General features: G+C 53.6%; 1 protein-coding gene across 1 annotated transcript; it reads left to right on the top strand.

Annotated features, from left to right (window-relative positions):
- Positions 1 to 8,113: 8,113 nt before the first annotated feature.
- OPN4 (opsin 4) lies at positions 8,114 to 23,365 on the top strand. The gene is made up of 14 exons (XM_077124447.1): positions 8,114 to 8,156; positions 8,940 to 9,051; positions 9,145 to 9,307; positions 12,282 to 12,332; positions 12,472 to 12,615; positions 14,315 to 14,460; positions 15,806 to 15,939; positions 16,266 to 16,469; positions 17,066 to 17,237; positions 17,631 to 17,795; positions 18,579 to 18,686; positions 19,581 to 19,761; positions 20,723 to 20,866; positions 23,047 to 23,365. The coding sequence occupies exons 1-14, from the start codon at positions 8,114 to 8,116 to the stop codon at positions 23,257 to 23,259; spliced, it is 1,980 nt and encodes a 659-aa protein (XP_076980562.1). The 3' UTR covers positions 23,260 to 23,365.
- Positions 23,366 to 23,569: the final 204 nt, after the last annotated feature.

The following is a 23,569-nucleotide window of genomic DNA, read 5'->3' as shown; positions in this document are numbered from 1 at the left end:
ATTTGTACATTTAGTCACTATCATTATACACTGTAGGCATTCCTAGATTATACCATCTCAGTCTTTATCATCTATCTTTCTTTCTGATTTCCTTTGTGCCCCCAGGCCTCCTCCCTCTATCATTCTGACATTCAGCTTCATTCAGTGTGCTAACATTATTGTATTACAGTTAGGTAGTATTGTCTGCCCGCTTTACTTGTTGCAGTGCCTTGGAAGTCCTGTAGGGCTGGTTTTAGAATCCTTATTTGTGGCCAAGGCCATTGTCCATTCTGTGGACAGTGGCAAAGCTGGAGCTGCCTCTGAGGTCGCCCTGACTGCACCAGTGCAGTCAGACTTGCACCTGACTGATGCAAGATGAAATTTACATTTCTTACGGCTTGGGGATTTGAGTTGGCTACAAAGCCAACATGTCCACAGTCCCATCAAAAGGGGAACCAATTCAAATGAGGTTTTTATTCAGAAATTGATACTGATCAAAAGCAGTTTTCTACCCGATGAGCTCAAATGACCAATTCCTGAGACCCAGGGTTTCAAAGAGTTTATTTCTAAGTGTGAAGCAGAAGATCTCATGGACTCATAATCGAAAACTCTGTCTCTCCCAACTGTAGTAACTCTTGCGGTTTTCTAGTATCAAAAGATGGGGCAGGTTTTACGCTAATGAGCACATTGGCTCGAGATGACAGGGTTAGAGGTGATCTAATTACTCAGCATATACAGATTGAATGCAGGCTTGGTCACAGAACTTAAGAAAATGGCAGCGTTCCGGGTCAAGATGGCGGCTTAACAACGTGCACGTTTTAGTTCGTCCTCCAGAACAACTACTAAATAACCAGAAACAGTACAGAACAGCTCCTGAGGCCATGTCAGTGACCAGACACAAGTGTACCCCAGTCTGGACCAGCTGGACCGGCTGCGAGCACCCCCCTGAACCGTGAGTTCCCAAAGCTGCGGCGGCCAGCGCCCCTCCCCCACAGGCCGCTTCCTAGAGGGGAAAGGAAAGGACTTTACTAGCAGCAGGGACTGGGCACAATCAAACACCAATTGTGGAACTAATTAACAAATTCTGACTACTAAAAATAGGCCCCCAGCTTAGGTGAACCTGATCAAAGCAGAGGTTGCTCATTTTTGCCCCAGCGCCAAGGGGGTAGGACTGACAGAAAAAGGGGGAAAAAAAAACAGGAGGAAACAGAGGTTTTTGTGGCTGTGTATCTACAAAGGCTTGACTGCCTCTGGATACAGCGGCAGGACTTTTCAGGCTGCAACTGCCCCAGGCATAGGCAGAAGTGAGCTCTTTTGGGGGCTTGTCTGGAGCCTGTGCCTTCCCCAGGGGAGGGATGAAGCCCAACTCAGGTGGAATCCCTCCATCAAGGAATTCAGACACCAGGGCTTGGTAATTTGAAGCCATTAAAACCAGCCTATAACCTCTCCTCTGTCTCCACCATGTCCCCAGCAGGGAGAGTCTGCCAAAGTTAAAGGTACCGCATCATCTTATGTTGGTGGGACCTGCAGTCAGACAAGCACCACACACAGGGCAGGATAAGAAAAACAGAGTCCAGAGATTTCACAGGAAAGTCTTTCAACCTGCTGGGTCTCACCCTCAGGGAAAACCAATGCAGGTGACTCTTTCCTCCTGATAGGAGGCCAGTTTGGTCTAGGAAAATCTGGCTGGGGAATATAATATCTAAATAGACCCTCCTAAATGTGGGGGGAGGGGGAATGTACCACACAAGCAGGGCAAGAAACAAGAAAACAAGAACAGAAAAATTCTCCTCTGTTAAACAAAACTTAAGCTCAAGGTCCAGATAAAGCTGAACGGAATGTCAAAGAACAGATAGACAACAAATTCATCCAGCAAGAAAACCCTAGATAAAAGAAGTGAAAGCAATCTCCAGAATAAACTAATTAAGGTAATTAAATGCCTAGACGCCAGCAAAAAATAACAAATCACACTAGGAAAATTGAAGATATGGCCCAGTCAAAGGAACAAACCAACAGTTCAAATAACATACAGGAGCTGAAACAATTAATTCAGAATGTACAAACAGACATGCAAAACCTCATCAAAAACCAAATCAGTGAATTGAGGGAGGATATAAAGAAGGCAAGGAAAGAACAAAAAGAAGAAACTGAAAGTCTGAAAAAACAAATCACAGAACTTATGGGAATGAAAGACACAATAGAAGAGATGTAAAAAACAATGGAAACCTACAATGGTAGATTTCAAGAGACAGAACATAGGATTTCAAAACTGGAGGACAGAACATCTGAAATCCAACAAGAAACAGAAACTATAGGAAAAAAATGGAAAAATATGAGCAGGGACTCGGGGAATTGAAAGACAGTATGAAGTGCACGAATATACGTGTTGTGGGTGTCCCAGAAGGAGAAGAGAAGGGAAAAGGAGGAGAAAAACTAATGGAGGAAATTATCACTGAAAATTTCCCAACTCTTATGAAAGACTTAAAATTACAGATCCAAGAAGTGCAGTGTACCCCAAAGGGAATAGATCCAAATAGACATACTCCAAGACATTTAATAATCAGAATGTCAGAGGTCAAAGAGAAAGAGAGGATCTTGAAAGCAGCAAGAGAAAAGCAATCCATCACATACAAGGGAAGCTCAATAAGACCATGCACAGATCTCTCAGCAGAAACCATGGAGGCGAGAAGACAGTGGGAGAATATATTTAAATTATTAAAAGGGAAAAACTGCCAACCAAGAATTCTATATCCAGCAAAACTGTCCTTCAAAAATGAGGGAGAAATTAAAACATTTTCAGACAAAAAAATCACTGAGAGAATTTGTGACCAAGAGACCAGCTCTGCAAGAAATACTAAAGGGAACACTAGAGACAGATACGAAGACAGAAGAGAGAGGTGTGGAGAAGAGGGTAGAAAGGAAGACTATGAGTAAAGGTAAAAAAAAAAAGGAAAATTAGATATGACATATAAAATCCAGAAGGCAAAATAGTAGAAGAAAGTACTACCCATGCAGTAATAACACTGAATGTTAATGGATTAAACTCTCCAATCAAAAGAGCAGAATGGATTAAAAAACAGAACCCATCTATAGGCTGTCTCTACTCAAAGGACATGAGGCCAAGGACATAAATGGACATTTACACACCGATGTTTATAGCAGCATTATTAACAATTACCAAGAGATGGAAACAGCCAAAATGTCCATCAACAGACAGTTGACTAAACAAACTGTGACATTTACATAAGATGGAATATTATGCAGCTGTAAGACAGAATAAAGTTATGAAGTATGTAACAACATGAATGTACCTTAAGGAATTATGCTGAGTGTGATTAGCCAGAAACAAAAGGACAAATACTGTACGGTCTCACTGATATGAACTGACATCAGTGAATAAACTTGGAATATTTCCTTGGTAACAGAGACCATCAGGAGATAGAAATAGGGTGAAATATTAGGTAATTGGAGCTGAAGGGATACAGACTGTGCAACAGGACTGAATATAAAAACTCAGAAATGGACAGCACAATACTACCTAACTGTAATGTAATTATGTTAAAACACTGAATGAAGCTGCATGTGAGAATGATGGAGGGAGGAGGGCTGGGGACATAAATGAAATCAGAAAGAAAGATAGATGGTAAAGATCGAGATGGTATAATCTAGGAATGCCTAGAGTATATAATAATAGTGAAATGTACAATGTACAAATTTTAAAAATGTTTTTGCATGAGGAAGAACAAAGAAATGTCATTGCAGGGTGCTGAAAATAGATGATAACTAATACTTTAAAATGTCACCTTATGTGTGAGACTAAATCAAAAAAATGTTTGTTACAAAATTTATATTTTGACTAGAGCATTTCCTAATATAACTCATGTAGATAGTTTGATTGAATGTCATAAGTACTTGGAATCTCAGGTAGGACATGAGATTTTGTTGGTTTGTCCAGAGTGATGCCCCGATGAATCCCAGAGTGATTTGATCAGTGACTGGAAAAGTATTTGCAAGCCCCCTTCGGGGAATGGTGAGAGTGGGGAGAAATTCAACTTCCCCAAGTTGAATTCTTGATATTCTCACAAGCAGTGTGGACAATCAAAGCTATAGACTTAGCCCCCAGTCTTGGGGTTTGTTCATATGAAACTTAACCCTACAAAGGATAGGTCAAGTCTACTTAAAATTTAGGCCTAAGAGTCACCCCCAAGAGAGCCTCTTTTGTTGCTCAGATGTGGCCCCTCTCTCCAGCCAACATGATTAGCAGTCTCACCACCCTCCCCCTTTCTGCGTGGGACATGATTTCCAGGGGTGTGGACCTTCCTGGCAACATGGGACAGAGATCCTGGAATGAACTGAGACTCAGCATCAAGGGACTGAGAAAAACCCATTCTAGAATGAGCTGAGAATTAACATCAAGGGATTGAGAGAACCTTCTCGACCAAAGGGGGAAGAGTGAAATGATACAAAGTGTCAATGGCTGAGAGATTACAAACAGAGTTGAGAGGTTATCCTGGAGGTTATTCTTATGCATTAAGTAGATATCACCTTGTTGTTCAAGATGTAGCAGAGAGGCTAGAGGGAACTGCCAGAAAATGTAGAGCTGTGTTCCAGTAGCCATGTTTCTTGGTGATGATTGAACAATGATATAGCTTTCACAATGAGACTCTGTGAATGTGAAAACCTTGTGTCTGATGCTCCTTTTAGCTACTATATCAACAGAAGAGTAGAACATATGGAATAAAAATAAATAATAGGGGGGAACAAATGTTAAAATAAATTTAGTTTGAAATGCTAGTGGTAAATGAAAGCGAGGGGTAAGGGGTATGGTATGTATAATCTTTTTTTTACTCTGTTATTTTATTTCTTTTTCTGTTGTCTTTTTATTTTTTTTCTAAATCGATGCAAATGTTCTAAGAAATGATGAATATGCAACTATGTGATGATATTAAGAATTACTGATTGTATATGTAGAATGGAATGATATCTTAATGTTTTGTTTCTTAATTTTTTTTAATTAATAAAAAAAGTTTTTAAAATGGCAGCATTAATATGATGATGGGTGTGATTTTTAGTGTTATAATGGGGTATAAGTGACTTATAGGTTGAAGTCTAAGCTACTGTGCATGTCAGGCGGGCCCATTTTGGTTAGACCCAGTTTCTCCTAGCAAGACATGCTAGGAATTGGGGTGGGTTAGCTCTGGGCTGACACAAGTTCCTTCATTAATAAACATTAGGGGCTGTCTTTTGTGATCATAAGACTCTAAAGTTGATAGAGAGGTTTAGGGGGAGTACAGGCTAGTCACAAGATTTTTATAATCCTGAGATAAAGGCTAGATAGTTTAACAATCATTATCAGAAATCAAGGTAGCTGGCCACAGTTCAGCCACCTCAGGCATCTCCCTTTGGTCATTTTACAATGTACAAGAAAGTAAGAAAAGCATTTATTAAAGGATTCAGTAATTATAATTGTTAGTGCTTAACTCTTGGTTACAAAATCTTCCAAGGCTACTCATGCTGTGCTAAGGTAAACGATGGCTTGCGGGGTGGTCACTGAAAACAGCCCCACACTTGCATCCCCTGGCCAGAATCAGCCCTCCTTCCAGCACCTCTCATATCTAACATAGATGTCCGTCCTGACCCCTCTGCTCGCTGTGCAGGCTGAACTAACTCTGAGCTGTCATACTTCAAGTGGGTGACTCCCTCCCTCTCTCTTTCTCTCTGATCAGTGCCCCACTTTTAAGGAACAGCTCAAATATTTGGCAGAAATCAGCTAAATAATTTTGAGGAAGCAAACTGCTTCTTCCACACCCTTCCAGAAGGTTATCAAAAGGCCAAAACAAAACCAACTACAATCCCTGGGATGGACAGAGTCTCTCCAGGCACCTCGATTAGAGAGCTCCATGTGCAAACTAGGAAATGTCAGAAGCTCTAAGAAGTGAATCTTGCTTTTTAAATGTAGAGGCAGGTTTTCACATTGGATGGAATGCCACAGGTGTGCCCAAGACCTGTGAAATACAAGACCACCCGCCTTCTGGGGTTTCTTTTTATGCCCACATGCCTCTCTGCGGGTATGTGGTCAATTTTCAGGTTAAAAGTTTGTTATTTTCGTATGTGTGAGACAAGCAAAAAATGTTTATTTGGTACAAAATTTATATTTCGACTAGTGCATTTCCTAATATAACTTATGTGGACAGCTTAACCGAACACCATAGTACTTGGAACCTTGCATAGGGCATAAAATTTTGTAGGTTTGTCCAGAGTGATGCCCAGATAAATCCCAGAGTGATTTAAACAGTGAATAGGGAAGTATTTGCAGAGTCCCCTGAGGGAATGGTGAGAAAGGGGGAAAATTCAACTTCCCCAAATGGAGAATTCTTGATATTGTCACAGGCAGTGGGGACAGCCAAAACAATAGGCTGAGCCCCAAATCTTGGGGTTTGTTCACATGAAACTTAATTCTGCAAAGGATAGGCTAAGCCTACTTAAAATTAGGCCGAAGAGTCACCCCCAAGAGAACCTCTTCTGTTGCTCAGATGTGGCTTTTCTTGCTCAGCTGACACAGCAGGCAAACTCACTGCCCTCCCCCTCTCTACATGCGACATGACTCCCAGGGGTGTAAACTTTCCTGGCAGCGTGGGACAGAAATCCTAGAATGAGCTGGGACTCGGCATCAAGGGATTGAGAAAACTTCTTGACCAAAAGGGGGAAGAGCGAAATGAGACAAAATAAGGTGTCAATGGCTGAGAGATCCCAAATAGAGTCGAGAGGTTATCCTGGAGGTTAGTCTTACACATTGAATAGGTATCACCTGTTTAGCTAAGGTGTATGGAGAGGCTGGAGGGAACTGCCTGAAAATGTGGAGCTGTGCTCCAGTGGCCATGTTTCTTGAAGATAACTGCATGATGATATGGCTGTCGCAGTGTGACTGTGTGGTTGTGAGAGCCCTGTGTCTGCTGCTCCTCTTGTCTACCTTATCAACAAGTAAAACGTATGGATTAAAAATAAATAAATAATAGGGGGAACAAATGTTAAAATAAATTTAGTAGATTGAAATGCTGGTGATTGGTGAAGGGGAGGAGTAAGGGGCATGGTATGTATAAATTTTTTTCTGTTTTCTTTTTATTGCTTTTTCTGAATTGATGCAGATGTTCTAAGAAATGATCATGATGATGAATATACAAGTATGTGATGATAGTGTGAGTTATTGATTATATAACAAGAACAGAATGATCATATGATAAGAATGTTTGTGTTTGTAGGTGGTTATGTATAATAAATAAAAAATAAATAAATTTTTAAAAAATGCATTGCAAAAAAAAAGTTATTTTGGCCTTGATCGATCATATTTTCCCTTGATTTTCTATATCCGATTTCTTCCTTTCACCTGTAACTTGGCCCTGCCCTCCGAGGTTGCAGCCTCCAGCTAAGGGGAAGACGACGCTGCTTTCTGGGGGACAACTGTGTCACCACCCCCCTCTGGATTGGATGGGGAACTTGCGGAGGGCAGCCACTGGGTCAAACTCATCTCCGCACCCCCTGGCCTGGCACAAGGTGGAGCCCATCCTCGTCAGGGTAGAATGCACACGGGGAATTTGAACGGGCCTGCAGCTCAAGGGTCCTGCGCTGGACTTGCTGGGAAACACAGGGACGCTGGTCCAGGAATGTGGGCACAGCAGCAGGAAAGCAGGAGAGTGCCCAGTCCAGGAGACGCTGCAGGGGCCAGGCCCTACCACGGGTCCTGTGGGGACAGAACGCTGTGTGGACTCTTTATCCCATTAGTCACCCCTCCTCAGAGCTGTGGCTTGTCCCCTCCTCGCCCCCACTTGGCCAAACAAGAGGCAACTGTGTGGGAACACCCTGGAGAGGGAGTAAGGGCAGGCAGGAGCCCCAGGCACCTGGTAAGGGGAATGGGCCTCATGGACGAAAAGGAGACTGGGACGCCTCTGGGGGCATCAGTGGGACCACTGGGTCAGCTGGCTGGCTCCAGTGGGTAGGGGTCTCTGCAAGGCCCATGCTTGGGGCAGGACTCAGGAGCAGGAGAAAGGGCAGAGCTATCCTACTGCTCCATGGCGTAAAACCTCAGAAAAAGGAAGGATTTCTGAGTTTCTGCTTCTCCAGCCCTTCCCCCGAGGCCATGGGGAGAAAAGCCCCATCCAGCAGGGTTTGCCCGGTTACAGGTGAGCTGCTGGCCAGGTGCTACAGGTTCATGCCCATTAAGACATTTAATAGTCTCCTGGCAACTGCCCCTGGGAGCCTCCCAGGAGTCTCTGGGTAACCAGAGAGCCTTTGCCAGCCCCCAGGACAAGGAAGGTGATCTTGCTGGAGCAGCAGGCGGGAGGGGGGTGGCACCATGGCGCTGCCTCGCTGGGCCAGGCGGAGGGCGGGGAGGTCGCCTCCCGGGACGCCGGGCGCTGCAGCTACAGACAGGCTGGGGCCGGGGGCCTCCTGCCTTACTTGAGCAGCTTGGCTTGCAAGGATTGTCAAGACTTTTCTACAAAGGACTAGGAAGACCTGCAAAGGGCATCAGCATTGGGCCCTATGGACTCGGCTCAGGAAGGCCGGTGGATTCCTGTCCAAGGGATGTAATGCGTCTCTTGAGGGCACCGGGCCAAGCCGCCTTCAGCTCCCGATGGATCTGATATAAAGCAGCAGTCCCTCACGGGCCCCCACAGCCTGACACTCCCCACTCCCCGGCTCTCAGTGCCACACTAGCATGGCTCTCATGCCCAGGCAAGGGGCCTGGAAAGCTTTTCCCACCTCCAACCATGCCAGCGAGGTGTAAAGAGCAGAGGCAACAGCTCCAGGCACCACGCCACTCATGGAACGGCTGGAGGTCTCCTTGGCACAGGGCTGGGGGTGGGGTGGGGTGGGGGGTGTGGTCCCCCCTAGACTCCCCCAGGGCAGGCGGAGGGCCTGGCAGAGCTGCCCACCCTGGGCTCCAGCTGTCCCTCCCTGAGCAGGCCAGGCGGTGGGCATGGGGAAATCAAAGACCAAAGGTGCCTACCCACAGGTGAACTGGGCGAGCAAACCTTGGGCCAGGGGACCCATGACATTTACGGGCCACAGTGGCAGGTAGGGGGCTGGGAGGGACCCAGCCCACCTCTCCCCATCCCCACTCTACTCCTCATTGCAGGGGGCCTCACCCCTTGAGCTCCCCACCCTCAGGTTCCAGGCGGGTGTGGCCTTTGCCAGGCAGCTGCAGAAGGCAGAGGGGAGCAGCTGGAGGCCTGTGTCCTCTCCCTTCCCCACCGAGGCATCTCCGCCAGCCGCTGCGTCCCCTCCCGCGAGCCCCCCTCTCTGTGGGACAGCCCACCCTCTGGATTTCCCGGTACCTCACTAACTCCTGCTGCCCTCCCTGCCTCGGGTGTACCTGTGGGTCTTCCTGTTGCTCACCTCTGGGCTGCCTCGGTATCCCCCCAGATCAGCTCTTCCTTTACCTGCTCCTGGTTCCTACAGCTAAAGTCCCCTAGGAGGCCTTGGCCAGCCCCGCTCACTGTCAGTGTGTGGGACAGATACGGTGGGCCTGGGGAGACTGCGTTTCCAGCCAGCTCCAGCGGCAGGGGTGTGGGCAGCCCTTGGACCATACCTCAAGTAGCACCGCCCAGGGTGGTTTTCATTTTCCTGGCATAACGTGTCTGGCTCCACATTGGTTTGTCACGGAGAATAGCACATACATGCTGACTGTCCCGGGGAGCTTGCAGACAAAAACCAAATGACAATCACTATGAACTTCACCTCCAAAGAGGGTTCCAAAGGGTGGGAGAAGGGTCCACACAGTCCGAGGAGATGGGGAGGCTTCCGTGAGGGGGGTGGGTTTGAGCCAAGAGGTAGTGTGTGGGGCGGAGCAGGGAGGGCTTGGGGGCAGCTCACGATACAGCTGGGTGACCCAGGACAGCGTGCATCCGGGTGGCCCGAGAGGGAGCTGGTCTGGCTGGGGCCCAGTGAGGGCCATCTGATGAGTGAACTTGCCAGCTTCAGCAGCTCTGCCTCCCCAAACCAGGCTGTCAGGCCTCCCCTTCCTCCATGGCCGGACTCCAACTTCTGACAGGTCACCAGGTGCTGGCAATAGGCGGGTGACCTCGGACACTTCCCTACTCAGCTGGCAGCCACACTCGGACTGCTGGGCGCCTGAGCCCTGTTCCTCCTTCCCTACAAATGAGGCTGTTCTTGATTAGGTGTGAGCAGGGGGCAGGGCCCCTCCCCTGGGACTCAGGCCCACATGCACCAGCCCAAGCAGCACCACCTGCCTCTTCTTGCTGGTGCTTTGAGTTTCCCCGTTTTGTTTTGTTTTTTTATCCCCATTCCAAGTGACATTGGCGTGTTGGCCTTCACCCAGCCCCTGGCCATCTATGTCCTAAGAGCGGTGAGAAGCCACCAATGGGTTGAGTGTGGGGGTCGTACCACCAAATTTGTACTTCCAACAGGCTGTAAGGGGAGAGGGCAAGAAAAGCATGGGGAGGCCATCACAGAGGGGAGATGTGGGGACGCAGCCCTGTTATCCGCGAAGGGTCCCTGGGGCCAGGAACCAGCCCTGAGCTCTGAGGCCCCTGTCCTCAGGGATGGCAACGAGAAAGGACAAGTGGGAACCAAGAGGACTTAGAGACCCCCTTCCCAGCTTGTCCCTTTGCTGGGACTCTTGGGTGAGACGGGAAGAGACAGCAAGAGCTGAGCCCCAGCCCCACGGGCCAAGCTCTGGCAGAGGTCCTAGAGGTAGAGTCAAGGGGTAGAAGTGCCCAGGAGAGCAGAAGTGCAGCTGGGTGCCTGGAAGGACAGAAGACAACCTGGTCTGAGGAAGGCCAGGGTCCTCCCTGAACCCTGCTTAGAGCCAGGGCAGCCTGGGAGGTGATAGCAGGTGCACTGGGGGAGGCTGGTGTGGGGGTGGGGAGTCCAAGGCTGCCAGGCTCCTGACTTGACCGGGGAAGCAGAGCCGTGGGCAAGGCGTGGGGCACAGAGCAGGGGAGCTGGGGGGTCACGGGGGCCCTGGCCAGGGGGCAGAGAAGGAGGTGGCAGGGGCTTGGGCTCTAGGAACCACGGCGTCACCCCAGGGAAGCCGGGTGATCCATGCAGAGAGAGGGCGCAAAGCAGAACAGGGGGACTATGCCTGGTCCCCGGCTGAATTTTCAGTTCTTCAGGTGTTTCTTTGCGGTATAGGTGTGTGGGCTCCCTCCTAGTTGTACCCCCAAAAACCTGTCTCCTGTGGCCCCTGCCCTGCGCTGCCCACTTCACCGGGCTTCTCTCTCTTAGTCATCAGGTGGGAGACTGTGGTAGGATGTCGGGGGGATGTAGCGTGGGCTCAGACTCGCTCCCGGCTGAGGCTCATTGTTAAACGTACCCCTGTATTCAAAAGACAGTGAAGCCAGACCCTCGCCTCCACCCCCTCCCCAAGGGGAGTCTTTGCAGAAGTGCCCCAGGGCTGCCTGTTGGGAGGAGCGGCCCCCTCTCAGGGGCTCCAGGAGAGCTTCTCTCTCCTCTCCAGGGCCTTGCACAGCCCGGGAGGGCGTGCTTGGAGGTCCGGCACCCCCTGTCCAGGGCAGCCTCCCCAGAGACTCAGGCTAACAGGACTGCACAGCACCAGCCTCTCCCGCTCCAGGGCTCGCCACTTCTGCCTCCTGCTGCTGCTTCCACAACCTGCAAAGCTCCCCAAAAACACATATGCACATATGTGTTATATGTACCTGCACTCACATGTGTATACTCACACACGTACACATATACTCACTCTCACATGCACTGACACACACACACTCTCATTCTCGCACATGTACTGACATACACACTCACATATTTTCATACATGCATGTACTGACAACTCACACACTCCCTCACACTCACATGCACCAACACAGTTGCACGCTCACCTATTCTACTCTCCTACTCACATGTACTGACATATACATATTCACATACTCATTCTCGTACTCTCACGCACTGACATACATTGACACACTCACAAGAACTGAAATGCACTCACTCCTACTCGTACACACTGACACACAGGCGTACTCAAATACACTCACACATTCACACACTCACTCCCATGCACTGACACACTCACATGCACTTGCACGCTCAGATATTCTCATATACTCTCCTGCTCTTGCGCTGATACACTCACACACACACACACACACATGCACGTGGCTGGCATCAGACCTCCCCGATGCAGACGCCAGGGATTAGTGTCTGAGGGAGCAACTGAGCATGCCCAGCACCAGCGTCGCTACTTAAATGTGAGGACCGACTCGGTGGCTGTGACCCGCCATAGCTGAGACTCTCACTCCTGTGCGCCTCACTGGACACAGAGTGCAGCCACCAGCCCCAAGCACAGCTCCGGGCCGTCCTCCCCCGATGCAGTAGCAGGAAACTGGTGGACCTGGCCAGGGCGCCGAGGATGGAAGGAAAGAAGGGAGCCGGGCACAACTAATGTCCTACGCTTGCTCTCCATGCCTTTGACTTCTGGTGGGCTCAAGAAAGGGCCACCACTGCCTCAAGGTGGACCGTCCTTCAGGACCAAGAGTTCTATTGGGCCCAGCCCCAGAGCCCAGCTCTATGGCCACCCCAGTCCCACCCGGCAACTGGAACAGCTACCAGACCAGCACCTCCAGCCTAGGCGAACTCCCACCCGCCAGCCCCACGGTAAGCCTGGAGGGGTGGGTGTTCACAGACCTAGTCTTCTCTTCCCCCTTCTTCCAGGAAGCCCTCCTGGGGGAACAAGGGTCTTTATTTTTCTTTTTATTAATTAAATTTTTTTTTAATATAGCAACAAACAAACACAAGCATTCTTACCATATGATCATTCCATTCTATATATGTAATCAGTAATTCACAATATCATCGCATGGTTGTATATTCATCATCATGATCATTTCTTACAAAATTTGTATCAATTCAGAAAAAGAAATAAAAAGAAAACAGAAAAAAATTCATACATACCATACCCCTTACCCCTCCCTTTCATTATCACTAGCATTTCAATCTACTTAATTTAACATTTGTCCCCTATTATTTGTTTTTAATCCGTATGTTTTACTCATCTGTCAATAAGGTAGATAAAAGGAGCATCAGACACAAGGTTTTCACAATCACACAGTCACATTGTGAAAGCTATATCATTATCCAGTCATCTTCCATGGCTACTGGTATACAGCTCTACATTTCAGGCAGGAATGGGGACTTTGACAGGGAGAGTGGGAAGGGCTAAGCTCTGCTGAGGACTTTTGGGCATGATATGAACCGCTCTGAGACTGCCCTACAGGAAGGGGACAAAAGAGGGGAGTGTGGGCAATGTCCTCCCTCGTGGAGAGAGTTCCAGGGGTAGAAAGGCCAGCCCAGAAGGCCACGGGGCTGGAATTGCCCAGACCAGGCAGCAGCTGCATGTGGCTCTGTCCGAGAGTGTGGGATGACCCTGGGGTCTTCCAGAGAGGAAGCAGGAGGGAAGGATCCTCCAGCACCCATACCCCAGGCCTCTGGATCTGTCCAGCCCAGAGTAGGGCACTGGGTGCCCTCTGCTGCCTCTGTCAACCCACCCCGGGCCCCAGGCAATGCCCCACCCTCCCCACTGGGACCACCCTCAGGGTGGGAACCAACTCCATTCCTGGGATGCTGCCCCAGTTCCTGGACAGGATGAGAAGGCTCCAGAAGCCCTAAGGGCCAGGGGGCGGATAGAGACCAGACCCCTCCCTCACTACCTAGCAAAGAGCTTAAGTCCCTTTTGACTGCCCTCATAGGGCCATGACCATCCTGCAGTGACCCTGGAAAACTTAAGCTTCCTTTATAAGGAGGATTCTTGCCCCCTCTTGTGCCAGGCACTGAGGAATTCCTATGGGGGTAAGAGCATCCCTACACAGTCATGCGTGGGGAAATGCAACTTCTCCTTTGAGGCTTGGGCAGGCTGGGACTCCTGAGGAGAAGGGCTCCACCTCACTCCACCACCCTCAAGTCTTCAAGATTATTGCTGACTATCTTGGGCATTTGGGATGGGGCCCATAGAGCAGGGAGACACCTATCCGGGAGTTGGGTCCCACCCTTCTCCCCAACGACAAGTAGGGTCCTTGCAGCCATGCCAGACACTTGTCTCCCTGTCCTACTGGGCTGCAGCAGGTACACCAAGTCCAATCCTAGAAGCCACACTCATCTGTGCCAAGGGAGAAGAGCTTAGGTTCAATCTTAGGAAGAAGTGCCTCTCCATCCTGGCTCGGGGTGGGCAAGCAGCTTTGCCACTTGAAGCCTCAGTTTCCCTACCTGCTCTCTTGGCAATCCTGACCCTTCCTTCTCAGGGCTGTTAGAAAGGGTCAGGGGGACCATGTGACACCCTCATCTCTTTGTCTCTCCACAGGTAGCCAGGGCTCAGGCTGTCGCCTGGGGCCCCTTCCCCACGGTCGATGTGCCAAGCCATGCCCACTACACCCTGGGCACAGTCATCCTGCTCGTGGGGCTCACGGGGATGCTGGGCAATCTGACAGTCATCTATACTTTCTGCAGGTGCCAGGGGGTAGGGCTGGGCTGGGAGGCTGGGGTGGTCCTAATGACCTCAGGCCTAGGCCTTGACTTTCAAGCCCAGGGAGGAGGCCAAAAATGGTCAGGGTGGGCCTGAATGGCACTTCCCGATCGAGCCCCATGCACACCCTTGGACACCCGGTCCCTGCTCAGCCTCTCCTGCTCTTGGCACCCCTGTGCCATCACCTGCACCTGGGGCATCCTCCCTCTGCCCTGGGCGTAGGGGTCCTGAGCCCCCCTCGGCACCCCTTCCCCACTGGGTAGCTGAGTGGGCAGGTGAGGAAGGGGAGTCTCTGGCTCTACCACCCACCAGTTGAATGACTTCAGGCAGGTCTTTTGTTCCTTTTGAGTTCCCGTCCCTTTCCTGCAAAAGGGAATCAGGGTTTATTTCCTGGGATCCTGGAGGAGCTGCAGACTAAGTTTTGTGACCTAGAGCGAGTGGAGCCTGTGGGTTCTTATCTAGAAAGCGGGAGCAGCAATACCTCCCCTGGGGTAGAATCACAGATTATTTCAGTGGTCAGAGTTTGTGAAAGGATGAAATGCGAGGCTGAGGGGCTCAGTCGGCATCCTTGCCCTTTGCTGCCTGAGGCTGAGGATGGCAGAGGCTGCTGCACAAGGCAGGGCGTGCCAGGATGCAAGCAGGGAGGAAGGGAGCTGCAGAGGGGTGTGGGGTTTGGGGGATGGTGCTCTGGGAAATGGGGGCTTTGTCTATGAGAGAGTGTGAATTCCAAGAGGGAATCACAAGGGTGAGAAGCGACAGACATGACCCAAGAACTAGACTCCACAGAACCTCCCAGCGACTCCGAGAGTGGGGTTGCTCTCCTGTTTCCGGTTGAGGGAAGTACCCTCAGATGTCAAGGGCAGGGGCTGCTGCCTTGGGCCTTCCCAATCCTCAGCCCCCATTGGCAGCCTCCAAGGCTGCTCACTGGTACTTGACAGACAATGGGGTGGGTCTGCAGTCCAACAGCTCCTGTCTGACTTTGTGTATGTGTGCACTGCATGTGTGTATGAGTGTGCATGCATGTGCATTGTGCACGTGCATGCACAGATCTGTGATGGTGTTTGTGTTCATGTGTGTGCATAAGTGCTGTGCATGTACACACATGTGCATTTGCATTGGTGTGCATGTGCATGCATGAGTGTGCATTTGTGCGTGCACACATGCACCTGTGATTGTGTGCGTGAGTATGTATTGGGGTGTGTGTATTAGTGTGGCTGCACGTATGAGTACACACACATGTGTTCAGGTGTGTGCATATGTGTGCGTGCATACATGTCCAGCGTTGAGAGGTGACAGAAGCACCTCCTAATAGCTTCTGCCCCTTCCCAGGAGCAGAAGCCTCCGGACACCGGCCAACATGTTCATTATCAACCTTGCGGTCAGTGACCTCTTCATGTCCGTCACCCAAGCCCCCATCTTCTTCACCAGCAGCCTCTACAAGCAGTGGATCTTTGGGGAGACAGGTAGACACCTGGGACTCCCCTCAGTTAGAGGGAGGAGGAGGGTGGAGACAGGGGAAGCCCCTGGTGGAAGGTGGCCCTGAGGTGGAGGCGATGGGCTCTTGCAGGGCAGGGAGAGGGTTGGGGGGTAGCATAGCTCCATCCCACAGCCAGAGAGGGCCCTGGCAGCCTCTGCCTGCTGTGGCCAGGAAGCAGGGTGGACTTGGCTCAGCCTGCTTTCTTGAGATGCCAGGACAGGAGCCAGGCTCTCTCCAGCCCAGGACCTTCCCTTCCCTCGGGTACCGGCCAGGCTCCCTTCCAAGGACTGAGGCCAGGGGCTGTGCCCACAGGCTGTGAGTTCTACGCCTTCTGCGGGGCTCTCTTTGGCATCACTTCCATGATCACCCTGATGGCCATATCCCTGGACCGCTACCTGGCGATCACACACCCCCTGGCCACCGTGGGTATGGTGTCCAAGAGGCGGGCGGCGCTGGTCCTGCTGGGCGTTTGGCTCTATGCCCTGGCCTGGAGTCTGCCACCCTTCTTTGGCTGGAGTAAGTGGTCCGGTGGGATCGAGGGAGGGGCAGATGGGCTGGGGCGGGGGGGGACAAGTTCAAGGAGAAGGTAGGTGAACTTGGCACACGGGGCCAAGGGATGACCTGTGCCTCTGCCTAGTCAGACGGACAGCCAGGGGCGTGGCCAAATGCAGGGAGCAGAGGCTCTTGGGCACCCATTCCCGACTAGAGGGAGAAGACACAAGGTTCCTGGGTGACGGGAAGAGACAGATGCATCTGATGCTGAGTTTGCAGTGGGAGTGAGGTCTCAGCAGGAAGGAGGGTTTGCAGGAAAGCATCTGCCCTTCTGGGACAGGACCAGGAAGCTGGCTGAAGCCTTGGGGAGTGAGACTCTGGGTCTCTGCTCCAAACTAGCAAGATAGCTTCTGCCAGCTGTCTCCTGACCTGGCACCCCTGCCAGGATGGGCACGGAAAGCTCCCTTCTATGCCCCAGCTGCCCTGAGCAGGGCTGGGGCTGGGGCCAGCGCTGTGTTTGGGGGTCCCACTGCCAGACGTGAACAGGGATCTGCGCCGCCTTGCCGACTGGGGTGGCGCCTGAGGGCCCGTGCCCGCTGAGCACCCGCCCTGGCTCCCAGGTGCCTACGTGCCCGAGGGCCTGCTGACTTCCTGCTCCTGGGACTACATGAGCTTCACGCCGTCGGTGCGTGCCTACACCATGCTCCTCTTCTGCTTTGTCTTCTTCCTCCCCCTGCTGGTCATCGTCTACTGCTACGTCTGCATCTTCAAGGCCATCCGGGAGACTGGCGGGTAAGAGCCCGGCCAGAGCGAGGGGAGCTGTCCCAAGCCCCTGCACTCTCCCAGCTCCCGGTGGGCAGAGGCAAGCTGCGTGGATGTGCCTGGGGGCGGGAGCGTCTAAAGGCCAGCGGGAGGAAGCTGGGTGCATAGGGATGTCTTGGGAGGAGGCCTTTAGGCTTGGGGGGCAGAGAAGGCACCACCGGTGGAACCACAGGGAGGCCACTGACATAACAGAGAACATTCTGGAAAGGAGGGCTGCCTGTGCCAGAAGGGCTGCCCACTGCACCCCCCACTCCCCCGCCTCCACAGTGACCCCCCCAGGTCTGGCCCAGGGAGGCATGCCAAGAGCAGCCACGGGACAGGGTTAGACCTAAGGAGGTCAACCCCAGACCCTGCCATTCCCAGTGCCCTCCGGAACTTCGGGACCGGCAACGGCGCCAGCGAGTTGCCCAGGCGGCGGCGGCAGCTGCAGGGCGAGTGGAAGACAGCCAAGATCATGCTGCTGGTCACCCTTCTCTTCGTGCTCTCCTGGGCTCCCTACTCCACGGTGGCCCTGGTGGCCTTTGCTGGGTGAGCGGTGGCTAAGGGGCTGGGCCAGGGGCTGAGGCGGCAAAGGTACCCCTGGGGCTGCCTCTCCCCACCCAGTCCCAGCGGCAGTCGCTATACTGTCTCCCTAGAGAGTGCAGGGCCCTCCCGGCCACACTCAGATGTGAGCTGTGGGTTCTGGGGCCCTCTGTGCGTGGGTTGTGGACACATAGCCAGGGTCTGGCTCAGCCCTAGTGAAAGGTTACTAAGTGCCGCCCTCTAGCCCTCTGTGGCTAGGGTCTGGGGGCTTTGACCTCTGCAGCCACAAGGACGTAGACTAGACTCCAGAAGCACTTTGGAGACTGGGAGAGTTATTAAACCTTGGAAGCGCTGGGATGGTGACCTTCTTGTGCAGGAATGGCCTGGCCCACCCAGGCCCTGCTGTGAAGCTATTCTGAGGCCTACTGCAGGGAAGCAGGGGATTGTAAGGCTTGGCTGGGGCACAAGAAGAGCTGGGCAGAAGGCCTGAGGGCCAGGGTCAACAAGGGGGTGGGTTGTGGCTGGTAGCACAGGCTCCAAGGGACAGTGGGGCCTCCTGGCCTCCCTGCAGTCTGGCAAATCCTCCCCAACCCCCTAAAACCTAGACCCCTTCCCAACTTTTTCCTTTGTTTAAAAGACGGGAATTCTCTCTAGCAGCTGGAGCCAAGGCAGATTGGCCAGGCTGGTTCAGGCTAGGCCTGCCCAAGGGCAGAAAGGTCCTGAGGTTGGGGGTTCAGCAGTATCCAGCAGCATCCAGCTGGCAGAGAGGACCATGTTTCTCTGTCCTAGATACGCACATGTCCTGACCCCCTACATGAACTCAGTGCCTGCTGTCATTGCCAAGGCCTCTGCCATCCACAACCCCATCGTCTACGCCATCACCCATCCCAAGTACAGGTACAGTCCCCCCAGGCCCACTCTCGTGCTGCAAATGAGGAGGGGGATGGCAGCGGCCAGCCGTCTATTCTATTTCTTGCACATGCATTGGGTAGAAGCTGCTGGTAGCTGGGTGCAGCCTCTGAGTAGTGGGATGGGGTCTGGGGTTGGTGTGACACCCCCTCCCTGCCCTGGGAGGCTCAGCTCAGAGGGTTGTCAGGACTCCCTGGGCAGAGTCCGATGCTAACTGTGGGATGTGAGCTCTGGGCGTGCGCTGGGGCGCAGATCATCTGCATAGAGCCTCCGACAGGGCAGCGATGGCCTGGGGAGATTGGCAGGAAGAGTGGGGATCTGACAGAAAGGCCCTGGGAGGGACGCTGGGGGAGGTGTTCCCGGCCCAGTGTGCTCTCTGCTGATAAGAACCCAGCGGGGCTGGCCTCTCCCACAGGGCACCTTCAGTGCTTCCTTGTATCTGGAGGTGTCGGTGATTTGCTGCCTCCTGGAGCTGCCCCAGACCTCAGCCCACCCAGCTCAGAGCTGCCCAGGGGCCTCCCCGGTCCCCACTCATTGGCCCAGCCACTTGGCTATATCCGACATTTGCCTGGCTGAAACTCCATACTCACCACCCCAGAGTTTGTCTGTCCATCCCTACCAGCCCTGTGATTCTGTCAGTCTCCTTGGGCCCAGTGTCTGTCTGTCCTTCCTCATCACAGCCAGTGTCTCTCTTCCCGTCTATTGCTATCACCCCCAATATCTGCCTGTCTGTCCTGGTGACCCCGGTGTCTGTACTTCCCCATTCTGCCAGTGGCCCTCTGCCCATTCCCGTTATCCCACTATCAGTGTGTCCATCCATCCACATCGCCCCTGGGACTGTCTGTCCACACCCCCTGCCCTAACCAGATCGCCACCCTGCAGAATGGCCATCGCCCAGCATCTGCCAGCCCTGGGGCTGCTGCTGGGGGTGTCGGGCCTGCGCCCTCAGCCCGGCTCCAGCTACCGCTTCACCCTCCGTTCCCCGCGGAGCAGCCAGACCTCCCACCTCAGCTGGATCTCCGGACAGAGGCGTCAGGCATCCCTGGGCTCCGAGAGCGAGGGGGTAAGGATGTGGCTCTGCTGCCTGGCACTGCATTTTCCCTCCCCGTCCAGGCCAGCCTCGGCACTCCAGGGCTGCCTCTCAGATTCAGGGCCTCGGACACCCAAAGAGCCCCTTGCAACCTTCCTGCAGCCAGACAGGGAATGGATAGGCCTGAGGCCGCCCAACAGCAGGGCCGGGACTCAACACAGGGCTCCCCACTCTCTCTTTGCCACTTTGCCCTTCAGTGTGAATGCCACCCCCCCCACACACACACACACACACTACAGGGACCCCAGAAAAGTCGAGAGGACACAGTGGAGGGAGCACTGTGTGATCTCAGGCAAGTTGCTCACCCTCTCTTAGCCCCTGTGGCCCCTCTGAAAATGGGGCACAGTCATCTCTAAGCCTAAGTCTGGCCAGGAGAGGGTTAGGGTGTGCCATGCGGGGTGTGGGGGCTGTGGCTGTGGTGGCCCTGAGGCCCGGAGGGGCACTTCCTGCCCCGAGGGCCCCCGCCCCAGGCAGCTAGGGCACTTCATTCTACCTCTCGCACCCCCCGGGGGCCTCCCCAAGAGCCGGTGCCTGCAGACAGCCAGCAACCACCCCCCAGCCCTGGGGGCCCCAGCGGACAGGTCCCTTCCTTGAGCTGCTCTAGCCAACTGGGAGGAAACTTCCCTGTGGGTGGAGGGCTAGACCCTCACAGAGCCAAACCCACACCAAACAATACACACCTACCTGCTTGAGCCGACCCTCCCTCTGTGTGTGCAACTGTCCCTCACACACACACACACACACACACACACACACACCCTGGCACGTGCACACAGTTTGCAGGGATTTGGTAACCAGCAACCCTGTGAACCCTGGGAATATCTGGAGGGAGGATGCAGAAGGGCTTGGGGGAGGGAGGGGGCAAAAGCCCCAAGGCTGCCCTGTGTCCCTCCCACCTCACAGTGCCCTTCCCCCTCCCCTCCCCCTCCCCCAGGGCTGGACTGACACAGAGGCAGCAGCTGCGTGGGGGGCTGCCCGGCAACTGAGCGGACCATCCCCCTATGGTCAGGGCCTGGAGGACACAGAAGTCCAGGCCCCTCCCAGGCGCTGGCGAGGGGAAGCAGAGACTGCCGGGAAGGTGACTAGCAGCTACCACTCTGTACAGGGGTGGGGAGAAGGGGCCATTAGCCCAGAGGGAGACCGGGGAAGGGGTTCTTGTTCAACTCAATACCTTCTAGCAAGTGCCCTCTGCCCACACCTCCCAGCTTTCCCTTGACTGGGGGCCCGGGGGTCTCTGTGACTCCAAGTTGCTCTAGCAGGGCCTGAGTGGGCCTGGGACTGTGATGATGGGACTGCGGCTGGGCCCACGTGGAACAGGTCTGTGTGTCTAAGGGTGTGTGACTGTCCCTGCAGCAGGGAAATGTGCGTGCCCGCCGTACACTCTCTGTGCAACCCCCAGGGCACATGTCTGCTCTGAGCCATGTGTGTGGCCAGGCATGGGTGCCTCTGTGTGATCGTGAGGCCTGGGGCTGGACATACCTGGGGTCAGGGGCCTGGCCGAGGGGCGGGGTGAAGCAGTAAGCTGTGTCCGTCCTCAGTATGAGTGCCCCGAGTCCAGGACGTCACCCAGAATACTTGTGGCTATTAAAAGAAGGCCAGCTGTCAGGCCAAGTGCCTATGGAACGGAATGTCGATGGCGATTAGAGAGGACGACATTCTGGAACACTGGAAACGCCATGTGCACCGACCTGGGCTGCCCTTCCCCCTGGGCTGGCAGCGCCCCACTCTGCCCCTCCACTCTCACGATGTCCCAGGGCCCCCCGGGTTCACCTAACCCAGCTCCTGTGCTACCTCGGGCTTCCTCAGCAAACGCAGGACCACTGGCACCTCCCTGGCTGTTTCCCCAGGTGTCCAAGACAAGGAAGGGAACCAGAGAGCTGCTCCTACAGTGTGGAGCCTCCACCTGCCCCAAAGTCCCCGCCCCAGGGAGCATGGCTCCCCATGCCTGTCCTAGACCCAGGGAGGACCTTCCCTCATCCCTGAGCCCCAAGCACCATGGATGGCCACAGAGGCCTGGCAGTGAGCCCCAGGCTGACCAGCACATGATGGCAAATGCAGCACCTGTCCTGGGGCACGCCCAGGCTGGGGAGGGGTGTAGGGCAGGGAGAGATGTCACACCCACACTCACAAATGGCAAGGGAAACACTGCTACGAGGCACTAGCAGAGCATGCAGGGTGCAAAGGCAGAGGTGCGTTCCTCAGGCTTCTCAGGGAAGCCTGGGGGTTCTCCAGGCAGGATTGGGCCCCAGGAGGGGCTGAGCCTTCCAGGCTGCCTGTGCAAATGTGCAATTGCAGGGAGGCGCACAGGAGCATGTCCTGGAGCAGAATGTGGCTCTGAAGTGTCCTGGGAGCAGCCAAAGGGACCTGGAGGTGGCAGTGGGGAAGCAGAGGACTGGGGCAGGGGAGCCGAGGGGACAGGAAGAGGGCAGGAGTTGGAAGGAGAGAGAGAGAGGCCCAACCATGGAAGAGCTGGTGGGAGGGGGGTTCCCCAGACATGGCCCGGGAGGGAGGGAGGGATGGTGTCAGCTGGGAAGGGCCGGCTCAGCTCTGCACTGTGTCTGGGAAGGGCCCCGTACAAAGCCGGGAGGAGACTGGAAGAACTGGTGCTGCAGGGCCCGTGAAAACAGCGGGTAAGGGCCTCAGGGAAGAGGAGACAGTGGAGGGGTGGTGGGATGTGGGCGGAAGATGGGGGGCAGGGTCCTGATTCCCGAGGTCAGTCACTAAGGGAAAGAATAGTGCGAAGGAACAGTGGGGAACAAATGAGCTCAGTCCCGGCCCCAGGGCACCTGAAAGTGGGGTGGGGGCGGGGGAACATCCCAGGGGAGACGCCCCACAGCAGCCCAGCTGCAGGCTTTATCTTCAGGTCTTTGAGAAGGCTCTCCACTCCCCGGTGACCCCAAACGCAGAGGTTCCTCGGGAGACAGCTCCCAGGGGGCATCCTTGGGCTGAACTGATGTGTGCTATTTGTTTTCAGACCATGGGGCTGCTCCCCAGCCTGAACCCAAGGATGTAGGTGCCCCCATCGGCTCTCCCACTCTTCTGGGACTCATCCAGCCCCCTCCTGTCCCCTGTACACCCCCAAACACAGGATCGCCCCCATGAGCCTGCGGGCTTTGGAACTGGCCCTGGATTCACAGCCCCTCCCCAAACCATGGTTCCTGCACTTACTTCTCTTGTCAGCCCACACTGCAAGCTCAGCCCCTCCCCCAGCCCAGGGCCTCCCGAGCCTCCTCGATGCTGTGTGGCACGATTGTTCAGGCGATGACAATGGCGATGGCTCCGTGGGACACGCTGGCCGTCGATGACTGGGGTCTCTCTGCCCAGCTCCACACCCAAGCTGGGTGTTCATCAGGCCCTGGGAATGATCAGTCGCCTCTAGCTCTGACCCCGGCCCACCGTCTGCTCTGTGCATGCACACTCGTGCACACACGCGTTTGTGACACGCTCTACTGTGTGTACACACTTGCATGAACACACATGCACACACTGCCCTGTGGTTTGTGCCAAATCAGTGGTATAAGTTCATCTCAGGGTCGTGTGGCTTCTCCTTATAAGAAAATAAAAAGCAAACACATCCTCTTCGGCCAAACATGGTCTCTACCTACTGGTGCAGCGCTGCTTCCAGCAGCTTCTCTTCTTCTATCTCTATGCCCTCACCTTGCAACTCACTCCTAACGCCCCAATCTCAAATGCAGGGGCAGAGGAGGAGGGGCTGAACCTCCTTCTCCTCCTCCTCCTTCACACACACACACACACACACACACACACACACACACACACA

Source organism: Tamandua tetradactyla, chromosome 13, assembly GCF_023851605.1.
Source record: "Tamandua tetradactyla isolate mTamTet1 chromosome 13, mTamTet1.pri, whole genome shotgun sequence".
Lineage (NCBI taxonomy): Eukaryota > Metazoa > Chordata > Mammalia > Pilosa > Myrmecophagidae > Tamandua > Tamandua tetradactyla.
Note: the sequence above shows the minus strand (reverse complement) of the source record. Positions and strands in the feature narration are given on the sequence as shown.

Bases quoted from the DNA above. Each gene is read 5' to 3' on its own strand.
- OPN4 (XM_077124447.1), top strand. From the start codon at position 8,114: ATGGGGAGAAAAGCCCCATCCAGCAGGGTTTGCCCGGTTACAG. The intron at 9,308-12,281 runs GTACCTCACTAA...CACTGGACACAG, and splicing joins CCCACCCTCTGGATTTCCCG to AGTGCAGCCACCAGCCCCAA. The intron at 14,461-15,805 runs GTGCCAGGGGGT...GCCCCTTCCCAG, and splicing joins GTCATCTATACTTTCTGCAG to GAGCAGAAGCCTCCGGACAC.